Raw genomic sequence first — 12097 nt, 5'->3', positions numbered from 1 at the left:
TGAACGTGATTGAAAGTTGTTCCTATTTTCCAACCCTAAAATATATTTGTTAAAAAGAAAATACAAAAAAACATCATACACCTTATCAAAATTTTTTGAGAAAATACATATTTATTTTTTTCAAGAATAGGAATTGACTTCTTGCATATAATTTCTTTTTTATATAAATAATAAAAAAATGTAGTTGTGCACGGTTACTCCAACAAATTAGAGGTTATCTTATGGCTACCTTAACTAGAGTGGTCGCACGACCATCTCTAACCGAAGAGATAAAGTGGTTGCACGGCTACTCTTGGGAAAAGATAGGTGGTCACACCACCATCTCTTGATATATATATATATATATTGAAAATATAAAACACTCAAAAGTATATCAAACAATCTTCTTCATAGATAACACTTTTTCAATGTGTGATCTCACCAAAATCACTTCTTAATTTTCACCTCTAAATTCAAATAAAACATCTCGAAATCCTTACCTTATGGAGGGATTTGCCAAGCTATTAAAAAGCAAATGCAACCAACCAGACAGAGAAATGAAAATGATGGTCAATCTACCATTAGAGTAATCTTAATTATAAAGAAAAATAAAATAATAATCAAGGGTTGATTAACAATGCCATGTCAATAGAAAATGATGGAAGAAAACACAGAAATACGAAATAACATTTCTTTCTTAATTTTAACCCTCCACTACAATTTATATACCGGCAACATAGCCTTCCGTTCTCCTACAAACACTAAACAAAATTAAACTAATGTCAACTGCAAAATTGAAGCGTCTAAAAATAGGAAGCTTCGAACAAATTAATCGAAGGCATATTCTAAACATGCAGCTTAGACGGAGCCATTGTTCATGATTTTACATCTACAAGACTACACATGCACTCATTTAAATGGACATATTAAATCGTTTCTGCATACAGAATGCATAATAAATCACACAAGCTAGAACCAAGCCCAAGGCACTCATGAGCATTCTTCCCATCTGTAACAAAAAAAGGGAGGAGGAGATGGTTTTGTATCAAAGTGAAATTAATTAGGATGGCATTCTCAGAGACCATCCGTGCCCCTGAACCTTTTATGAAGCTCCAACGTAGCCATTATGCTTTGGATAGCAATCGTTCCAGCTGTTGATCAAAGTCTTCATCATCTTGATCTTGCTGTTGCTCTTCTTCTTGTAGCAGCAGGAGCTGCTGCTGTTCTTCAGGAGGTTGCTGGCTGAATCCTCTTTGTTGATTAAAAATATCTCTTTGGACATTCCAGTCATCTACGATCTTCTGCATTTCATCTCCAATCAATTTTTTATCCTCTGATATGTGCTTTATGTCTTGAACATCCACTACCTTGCTGGCCTCTTTAACAAGAAATCATGATGAAAAGCAGAAATAAGAAGTTAAATGACCATAAATAAAAGTGTGGAAGTAGGCCAGTTGACATAAACATCTGTAAAAATGCCCAGAAAATTAAAAGAAATTTGTATTATATATATGGCACCATAAAATAGTGCATAGTAATATCTTTTCTTCTTTTTTTGGCAAAGAAGATTGCTAGTTATCTTGGGAAAATATTGGAGTGTGAAACTGTTTAATAAAACCATGCGTTCTAATAACATAAATGCAAATGTCGTCATTCTAAAAGAGTACGTAGAGGAAATGTGGGATTGGGGATTTCATAACTAGTTTAGAAATTATTTAGTAGGAAAAAATGCAAAATCAGACTAATATGGTTACATCGATTTATAATAAGCTCTGTGTGGTATAAAAATTTGTTAAGAGCTCACTGTAGTATGCAAAAATAACAAATAGGTCCTTGAACCCAACTTATGTCCAAATTTTTTTATAGAAACTGTCAAATGCCAAGTCAATACCAATCAAATTATGACAAGTCACCTATATATATATATATATATATATATATATATATATAGGTAAGATCATTGAAAATCATATTGGTGTTCAGACCCAAAAATAACTAAACGAGTCACATCAGGATGTCCCCACTGAAATCCTAAAATTAACTGATACATCTTTTAGGATGCACTGTGAAGCAAAGCAGAACGGAAAAAAATAGCCAAAAATTATTACATGTAGATATCTTCAAGACCGGATGCACTATACTAACTTTCTAGAATGATAAACAATAGCACCACTCACCATCATGATACCAATTCATAACATAAAAGTTACTTCCATAATAAAATGATCGATTATTCTGTTTCTGCTGAATTTGGTGAGGAAAAATACAATACCTTCAATGGCCAATTTCTTGGCCTCTGCATATTCTGTTGACTTTTCCTGGACAACATTCAAGTCAACTTCCATACCCTAGTACATGGGGGAACAACAATGTATGTCAGATGCAGTCTAAACCAAAATCTAACTCGAAGATAAGGATAAAAGGAAATTCATAGCACCCATTATGTCAAATGAAAGATCACCTTATCAAAAATCTCATAAGTTGCTAAAAAAACCTATATCAGACAAAACCTGCCCAGCCTGTCAATCCACCCATACCTCAAAATCCTCTTATTAGATTGGGTGGTAGTTTTAACTAACAGAGTTGTGTTTACCTGACCTATTTATAACAAATCGACTTTTGTGGACCTAGGGGCTGAATGAATTGTTAAAACTATCAAACCATGATCAGATAATGTTCGAGTATAGCATGAAAGGTAATTAACCAAAACAAGAAAAAAAAATGGAAAATATTATTGTCACGAAGATGCCCAAAGTACTAGAAACAAGTATATCAAAACAATACCATTGTCAACAATGCTATTCAAAATTAGCATTCAGACAACCAGATCATTGGTTGTTCTCACCAACTATGGCTCCCTCACCAACAGCAATCAATGAAAGTCAAATAAGCACTCCCAGCAGAACGATTCAAATTGACATGTTCTTTTATGTACTGCAGGTCAAAAACTTGGGTTTGGTCTGGAGTCATCTAAGATCCACTGTGACTCACTTTGCTTTTTCCAAATTATCTTTACAATTGGATTGGTTTACATTAGATGATTCCCAGCAGCCTTTTTTTTTTGGGCGGGGGGGATAGGCCACCAGTCATCAATGCTTTTCATTGGTAGGTGAATACGCCACCTGCATGAGAATAGACCTCATCCTCCATCCTTTCCATGGGGGAAGGAAATGTAATTGGTCCAAGGACCATTAGAAATAGTCATTGCTTACCACGACCAAAACCAAACCAATCTTACACCATTCATTGCTAGTTTTACCAAATATTAAGGATGTAGCATACCCACCTGATCTATCAATCCATGTATGGATGATTAATAAAAACCACGTTGCCGTTGGACAACAAGTATGACATGGCATCCCCTTTGCCATGCTTTGAAATGTGTGGGATATGCCCTGCACATGCCCAGAATTGATATCTGCCATTGTACACTCAACTGAGTCACAGCAATTGTGCACTGGACCACAGCAACGCACACGACATTTATGGTACAAAAAGAATCTTATTGAATGGGATAAAAATCAAAGAGGGGAAGGATACAATTACAGATATTAAAAGTAAAGTTATTTGGTAATATTCTATTGTTGTGTACATGCCACAGTTTTGGAAAAATTTCCAACTTCTATGTTGTATCACATATTTTTTTTTGTGTTTGTGTGGATGCGATTCACAATTTTCAGAATTTGGAACTAGGCTCAGATTCATAGAAAATCTCAACCCAAGTGTGCCACTACAATTAGAAAGAAAAACCATATATGTTTCACCAATTAATGTCTTTTAAAGTGAAATCCACATAGTTGATATGCATGTTCATATGTCTGCTCAAATAGAGTATAAACTTATGTCAATGTATCTCATAAGGCACTTTGTTACTTACCAAGTCCATATGGAGGAAGTGCTCTGTCCGACTATCAGCAAATAACCTGTTAGTTGAAAGGAAAGCAGGAACAGAGTAAGAAAATGTGCAGAATATGCAATATCATCAGTGATATGTTGAATAAAGAAAAATACAAAATAAAAGTAATATGTTGACAACATACTTATTATATAAAACTTGAATGCGGGCATTCTGCAATTTTGTAAGTTGATTCACTGTCTCTGTAACAGAACCTTCATTTATCTCCAAACACCCAAAGAGGAACATGTTTTTCTCAAGCATCCTTTTGACCACAGCAGATACCACTTTTACACCTTTTTCTTTTGCATCAACAACAAGCTCTTTAAGTTTGTTCAGCTCTCCTGTCAAAATGAGAATGAAGGTAAGCTGAGAGAGAGAGAGAGAGAGAGAGAGAGAGAGAGAGAGAGAGAATCTAAGGTGTTAGTTGGACAAAGTATATTTTAACTTTCATCAGAACCCATGCAAGATAAATAAGTAATGAAGTCAGCCAGCCGACAGAGTCTGATAGGGGTAGTACAAAAGACTAATACTTCTTAAAAGTAATTCATTAAAAAAGAAAAGTCACAATAACGCAGCACAACTCTAGTACTGGAAAGTATACAAGAAACACACTAAAAAGGAACAGCTAATGTCTACATTTCAAAAAACTCCCACAAATTTAAGATGGAAAAGCAACTCATGGCCCAAGTTCAATGATGCAGGGTAGCGTAGTGGGTTCACAATAGCAAACAATAATAGAATCACAACTCTTCTCAAACCAAAATTCTATCAAGGAATCAAGGCAAAAGGGATAGAAAATCACTCATAGAGTGTTTCATATTGATACATTGATAAAAATACATAAGCTGGAGGCTCAAGCCATCTAAATAGGCTTATATATAGCCTAAATTCTAAACCTTAAAAAATAATAATAATAATAATAATAATAATAAATAAATAAAAACGAAATAAAAACACTTTGCATTACAAATAATACAAAATGACAAATTTTGCCTAGTAAACGTTAGAATTACGAAATGTTCATGAATACAAAATTGTAGCCCTCTGAATAAGCTTTCCAACGCCACCAAGTTTGACCCAATCCAATGTCAAAATCAGAAGATATGATTTTTTAAATAAAAACGGGTCTAACAAAAAACTGATAAAACTGGCTCGCATCATCCAATCATTGAAAGAATGTAAAAGTAGGAACTTCAACTTTATTATGGATAGTTCCCCTCCCTCTCTCTATCTCTCCCTATGTGTGTGTTCGCACATGACACAAAAAGTAACTATCTCCCAAAATTTCATCATGAAACGCCAATGAACAGAATTATCTAGCTAACAGTCAAAGTATATGATATGATATCCCCGGTTCATTTACACATGCAACATGAATCCACTACTACCATTCAAAACTTTCTCCAATTATCCAAATTTTCAATCGTGCAAGTATGCCCCATTGTTTAATGGTTCAAGACGTCTCTCTTTCAAGAAGGCAGCACCGATTCTACTTACCTGTCCAAGTAAACATTTCCACTCTAGTGATGCTACCTTCCACGGGAAAAAAGATTACCTCCCTTCATTCTTAGAACCTTAAATTATAACTTGAAAACCATGACTTCTAGAAACCTTCCAATTATTCCCAACTCTCCCTATGAACCTTAGTAGATTTTATCCTCACTTTCCACCACTATTGCATTCTAATCTCATTAGATATGAAAAGTTGAAAAAATGTCACTTTCAGCATAGTTTCCCCCACACCATAATTTATCCCAAAACCAAACTCCACTATTAAACCCAACCCCCTCATCAAAACTCTCCTGGTATATTTTAATAAGCAAACTCCATAGGGACACCAAACTTCATTCATATGCCGTTGTCCCCATGAAATTCCATATTTTTTAACCACCAACTTCCTTCACAAATGATCTTTCTCTTCCAAATAAGGTCATAGTCATTTACCTAACAAAACTAGATTCAAAATCAAAAGCCTTCTACCCCCATCTTGAATAGAAGCAAACATCGTTTTTCAATTAACATGCTGGTATTCAAACTCATCTCCTAACCCACCCCAAAGAAAATCTCTTTCTAATTTTTCAAGACGATTAACTATTTCAACAGGCAAAGGAAAGAGAAAAAGAAAGGAATAGGGTAAGCTAGATAATGTACTCTTAGTCAAGGTCACTCTTTCTCCTTTGGATAGGTACAGTTTCTAACTTATCAAAAAAGGATAGGTACAGTTTCTTCCAGCTTGCCAATTGGCTTTCGATCCTCTCAAACACTCCATCCTAAATAGCTCTTGATTAGACTTGTGACTTCAGGGGCAAACACAAGTATTTCATGGGGGAGAATAGTCCCTTTGCAACCAAGAATATCCCTACTAGGAATCCCACATCCAACACACCTACAGGCACCAATTTGATTTTCCCAAATTAACCTTTAATCCTAGAATGGCTTTAAAGCAAAGAAGAACAGACCTCAGAGAAGGGATTTGATCTGGGTCTGTACCACAAAAAATTTAACACGTCTCAGAAAAAAGTAAGTGTGATTCCATGTAATCATTGGCCTCAATACCAAATATAAACCCAGTCATATGGCCCCCTCCTACTGCCCTTGATAAAATTCTAATAAGCACTTCCATCAAAACAACACAATAATATGTGGGAAAAAGTGAAACCCCCCGCCGTAATCTTGCAGAGCTCTTAAAGAAACCATAAAGCAACTGATTAGAACCGAGAAGCATACTGTCGATATGCAATAAAAAATCTATTTTCTCCATCACTCCCCAAAGTCACACCTTGACAACAAAAACATCAGAAACGTCTACTTGATATGATCATAAGCTTCAACGCTCCCAGAATACCCAATGTCAAGCTACTATTCAAACATTTGTTAATAATGAGAAGGGAGATTGAAATTTACCTTTCATTAACACGTTCTGAGAAATTGACAGAAACTTCCTAGAAACAGTTTTCAATTTATTAGGCAGCACTTTCGCAATAGGAAAGCGAAAAAAGAGATAACCGTTTGTGTTCTTTCTTCCCACACCATCACCAAGATTTAAGAATAATAAAGTGGTTATGGATAGATATGTAAGTAAAAATGTAAATTTTGACCTATAGCCAAAAAGTTTATGGTAAAAAAAAACGAATGTTACTTCAATCAATCAGTGACTGCAACCAGGGAGTACACCCCTTTACACCCATAAAAATGACTTGCGCTCTGCCCCCAACCACAAACAGATTGGACTTTGAGCCTATTCCTACAGAACACTTCAGAAAAAGCCATAAGACTTGGCATTACTGAATGTAAATACTAAGGCCTGGAATTGCTAGACTATACAGCAAGCAAAACATAAAGCTTTAGGAAGTGTAAAGAGAAACAATAAAAAAAAGCCCAACAAGTCCATCAATGCCTCCCTAAAACATCCAGAAGCTGCATATCTTCTTGCATTATTACAACTACAAGAAAACCACAAAAACAACTAATATTGAGTGCAAATCTACAAAAATAGGATATCTTGATAAAATAGGGAAAAAGAACATCAGCAGCCCACTGTAAACAAAACTGCAAGTTTACAACTATTACAATCACAAATATAGATGACCACTATAAACTTAAATTGCAGGCTTATGGTAGGTAGTCCACAATGGTTTGAAATCATATAGTGAGCAGAAGGCCAACCAAACATCTTTGTCGGATTTTCATGTTTACTATAACAAATCATTAAACAAACTTTGTCAGCAAAATGATGTACACCATTGCTAATGTTCTAATGATTAAATCAAATAAGTTTTCCTACGCAGAATGGAATGTACCTGCATCAATACTCCATTCTCATATTGGAAAGATGAGTAGCCCACATAGAGAATGGGTGGTTTATAAAAGATGATCATTGGTGTTAAATCTTACATTGCTTACTTACTAGATGAAATTGAGTTTTATAAGTGATTCTAAGGAAGCTCCAAATTGAGCAGTTCTTTTGGAGTGATAATGTAGATGTGGCTAGCGCTTTTCTTTGGATCATTACAAATGGTATCAGAGTCACCTAATAATGACATGTGGTACTGTCAGCATTGCATAACGTGGCCCTGACAAAGAGGTCAAAAGTTTAAGGGGGAGTTTGTAATACCACAATTTCATATTTGAAATATGAGTAGCCCACATAGGGAGTTAGTGGTTTATAAGAGATGTTCAAAGGTTCTAAGTCCTACATTACTTACTAGGTAAATTGGGCTTTATAACTTTTTTTTTTTTATAAGTAATTACAATTTATAAAAAAGCACAGAGGGGCGCAACCCTTATACACGGGAAGTATACACAAGAACCCTTAAAAGGGACGGACATAGAATAATTTTAAAAAGTCTACATAAGTAAACACATTCAAACTATGATGGGACGCTATCCAAATATATAACGTATTGAGCAACCGCTTCCGTAGCTCCACCATAGATGTCTCTACATCTTTAAAGAGCCGCGCATTCCGCTCCCTCCAAATACACCACAATAAGCATAGATGAGCTAACCGCCAAGCTTCTTTAGCACGAGCACACCCTATCGCCGACCCCCAACTATTCAACAACTCCAATACCGATCGTGGCTTAACCCACTCTACCACAAATAAAGTAAGAATGTAGCTCCAAAGATCCCGTGTGATTTCGCAGTGAAGCAACAAATGATCAATAGTGCAAATGATTTTGCAGTGTAGCTCCAAAGATCTCGTTCTTTTGGGATAATAGTGCAAATGTGACTAGTGCTTTTTCTTGAGTCGTTACAGTACCCAACCCCAAACAACTGGCACAAAGCTTGAAAGATGTGTGAATTATTGCCATATCAACATTGCATCACATGTCAAGCAAAAGCTATATGAATATTGCCACGCCAAAGTACTCCCACAACTAATGCAATATATAAAAAGTTGCTCAAAATTCAGTACCAAGTTTCAGGCGAAATCGTACCAAGTGATAGATAAATTTTGAAAGGGGGTTTGAAAGGCTGAGTCTCATAGAGGCAGTAAAGGCAAAAAAGCCCACCCAGTCTGTGTGATAAAGAAACATTACTTATCATGTAACCTGCATAGGAGTAAATGAGAGTTACCTTGGTGTAGGGAACAACAAACACAATAGAGAGCAGAAACTTTTAAAAGTTCACATAAATATCATAAGATAACGCACTACCAATTGAATGGGAATACAACGATTGCATGAAGAAGGCCAAGTTGGAAGAAGGACTAGCCTCATATATGTACGAGAACTTCTTAGAAAGCCATACTCTCTTCATATCAGCCAAAGTTGTCGATTCGCCCTGTCACTCCCAAAAAGAAAAATTCATAAGCCTTAGAATAAACATAGAACAAGTACTAAACAAAAGATTGTTCAATACTATGCGGTACCTCAGCAAACTCGTATATGAGGTCATCAATGTCCAGCTTGAATGGAGAGAGACTCATTATATTTCTCCAATTTGAGCACAACAGCTGCAGAAAATTTGCAGAAATTAGGCCGGAGAGATGGTAACATGTTTGGTTCGAACAAGCAAAAAAAAACCTGGTGATTTCGAACTGTTCTCCTATGATATTAGTCTTAGGCTCTAGGATTATATCTTAATTTATTTCTTATGCTTAAACACCATTGTTATTACATTCAACACTTTTATCTTTTATTAGCTACTAACCATCTAGGTAGTTTAGATTATAGAGCATAAATCTTATATAATATCAATTTAACCACTCATTTTAGATTAGGTTACAATATATATATACACACTAACGCTTGAGGCATATACATAGATTTTCTATTAAAACCATATAGACACATACATTCTCCAAAACTACATCCTTCTCACCTAAAGCATCTCTAATTAGCCACATACAAACAACCATCAACAATCTAACACAATATCTTACGACCATCCACTTAGGAGCTCTTCCACAATCTCTACAAACTCGAACTTCAAGAAAACATCATCAAATAATCATAACATAAACCATCTCTAATAAACCTCCAAGTCTAACTATCCTTAGGCATCCACCAACATGAAAATCACCCAGAATTCCAACAACAAAAATACCCATTCGGTCAAGCTTCATAGAACCCAATCGAAATTCTAACATCACCAAAATCAACATCACCAATGCAAATCAACCAACTAAAGCTACCAAAACCGAAATCCATTTAAGGAGAAAACATCATTTCTCATCCATTATCGGTTAGTATTAACTCTAAAACACAATTCCAAATAATAACCAAACATTACCTAAACAGAAAATCCACAATTAAAACCCTAGGTTTCTCAACAACACCCAAACACCAAACAATCATCTATAAACATTAATCTCAACCCTTAACAATTAATCATTAGCCAATTATCGCTAAACTACCAATCCAACCAGATTTGGTTCTACCAAAACATCCATCAAATTAAAATGTCAAACCACTCCAATATCACATTAAAGCCCCAATTGGTTAAACCAATCCCTACAACAATACATCCAAATATCATTTAAACAGAATGTCAACAACAAAGCCCCAATTGGGACCTTCCAAAATCAAACTATTTTTGCTTAGCATAAACCCTAACTTACAAGCACAATCAATAACCCATAAAACTCTAAGATTTCAACCTAAATCAACCCAAAAGGCACCACACCAAATCAGCCCATTAAAATTACCCTAATCAGCCCATCATCAGAAAACATTCAATAAAAATCACCAAAGACCCATTCAGCCACCTAGAAAATCATCAACAAGCCACAACTAAAATCAAATCCCAAATCAGCCCTACAATCTCCAATAAACCCCCATTCATATTTGCAACCAAAAATCTTAAACATTAACCACTAAAAATCAACCCAAATCAAAACCTAAATATCAAGAATCAAACTACATCAAACCAACAACCCATTCGGTCAACAACAAAACCAAATGGAAATTCAACCAAATCAAAGACAAGGGGAATAGAAACCTTACCAAAGCAAGGCCGGAAATCGGCTCTGGTTCGTCGGAGAACTCGCCGGAAAACCGCTCCTAGAGGGTTTCACGGGTTTCGGGTTACGGGTTTTCTCTCCCAGATCATCTATGGTTCACGGGCTCACCGGAGATCGCGTCGCCGGCGTTCTCGGGTCTCGTCGGCGTCACCCACTGGAGGATCGGGCTCCATCTCCCTCAACTCTCCCGATCTCACTCTCAATCTCTCGTCTCTCTCTCGGTCGCATCTCTCTGCTCTCAACTCTCTCTGATCTCCCTCTCAATCTCTCGATCTCACTCTCTCGTCTCTCTCTCTGTGTTCGGGCATGCGAAGAAGAAGAACAAAGAAAGAAGAAGAAAAGGGGATGGGCGTGCAAAATTTACCGGGTTATCATCCTTTTAAATTATTTATCAAAATTTAAGATAATTTGAACAAATAATTTTTGAGAAATTACTTCTTATATGACACAAAATAGCCAAATAGGAAAGGCAACAAGCCGATTTCTAGTAGTATTTGTTATAGTATATTAAGAAATTTGATTGTAAAAGATTTATTTGTAATTATTGTTATCTTTTATAAATCAAATTTGATTGATTTATTTGTAATCAGATTTGATAGTAATTAAATTACATTAATTTGATTACCATACTTATATATAATATCCAAATTTTCCTATAAATAAGAGTTTCGTGTTTTGTAAAAATATTAAGAGAAATAATAGTATAATAATGTAATCATTTGAGCTTTATTATGGAGATGTAGATCATAAACCGAATCACGTAGAAACTCTTGTTTTCATTTTATTATTCCGCTTTAATTTTATTTATGCTATGTTTTCTTTTCGTATTTGTCCAAATTTTACAAATCAAAAAAAAAAAAATTGTTTTAAATTCTGTTACAAAATCAACATGTTGATGTCGCCAAAATAATTTATTATTTATTATTTATTATTAATTATTAATTATTAATGACGTCACCTTGGAGTTGCCAATAATATAAATTACTGGCCACATATTTAGATAAGGGAAAAAAAAAAAAAAAATAGTCCTGAGTTTTCACATGTTTAAAAATTACTATCTAGAGTTGTTTTTTAAAAAAATTATTCGTTGGGTTTTAATCGTTTTAAAAACCATTCCATTCGTTAGTTTTTCTATAGAGAAGTGCTTAGTTGTACACTCTCATCCCACTTCTATCTCACCCTTATCTACATGGACCAATAATATTGTTAAAAAAATCAAGGTCCCACTATATTCTCTATACTATTTCTCACAT

The 12097-nt window shown here is 35.0% G+C and overlaps 1 protein-coding gene across 2 annotated transcripts; it reads right to left on the bottom strand.

The window, feature by feature from the left end:
- Positions 1-656: 656 nt before the first annotated feature.
- LOC133879896 (uncharacterized) lies at positions 657-11206 on the bottom strand. 2 transcript variants are annotated; one of them, XM_062318708.1, is made up of 8 exons: positions 10828-11206; positions 9252-9335; positions 9034-9163; positions 8818-8931; positions 4020-4218; positions 3857-3902; positions 2252-2327; positions 657-1357 (listed from the first exon to the last, which is right to left on the bottom strand). In XM_062318708.1, exons 2-8 carry the CDS (start codon positions 9306-9308, stop codon positions 1104-1106), a joined length of 876 nt encoding a protein of 291 aa, XP_062174692.1. In that variant the 5' UTR covers positions 9309-9335; positions 10828-11206; the 3' UTR covers positions 657-1103. The 2 variants fall into 2 exon arrangements, with proteins under 2 accessions (XP_062174692.1, XP_062174693.1); XM_062318709.1 differs by having other exon boundaries at positions 9037-9163.
- Positions 11207-12097: the final 891 nt, after the last annotated feature.

Source organism: Alnus glutinosa, chromosome 10, assembly GCF_958979055.1.
Source record: "Alnus glutinosa chromosome 10, dhAlnGlut1.1, whole genome shotgun sequence".
NCBI lineage: Eukaryota > Viridiplantae > Streptophyta > Magnoliopsida > Fagales > Betulaceae > Alnus > Alnus glutinosa.
This window is presented reverse-complemented; position numbering and strand designations above follow the sequence as displayed.

Bases quoted from the DNA above. Each gene is read 5' to 3' on its own strand.
- LOC133879896 (XM_062318708.1), bottom strand. From the start codon at position 9,308: ATGAGTCTCTCTCCATTCAAGCTGGACATTGATGACCTCATATACGAG. The intron at 8,932-9,033 runs GTGCGTTATCTT...ACTCCTATGCAG, and splicing joins GTATTCCCATTCAATTGGTA to GTTACATGATAAGTAATGTT. The intron at 4,219-8,817 runs GTACGATTTCGC...TCATTTTGACAG, and splicing joins CAAAATTTATCTATCACTTG to GAGAGCTGAACAAACTTAAA.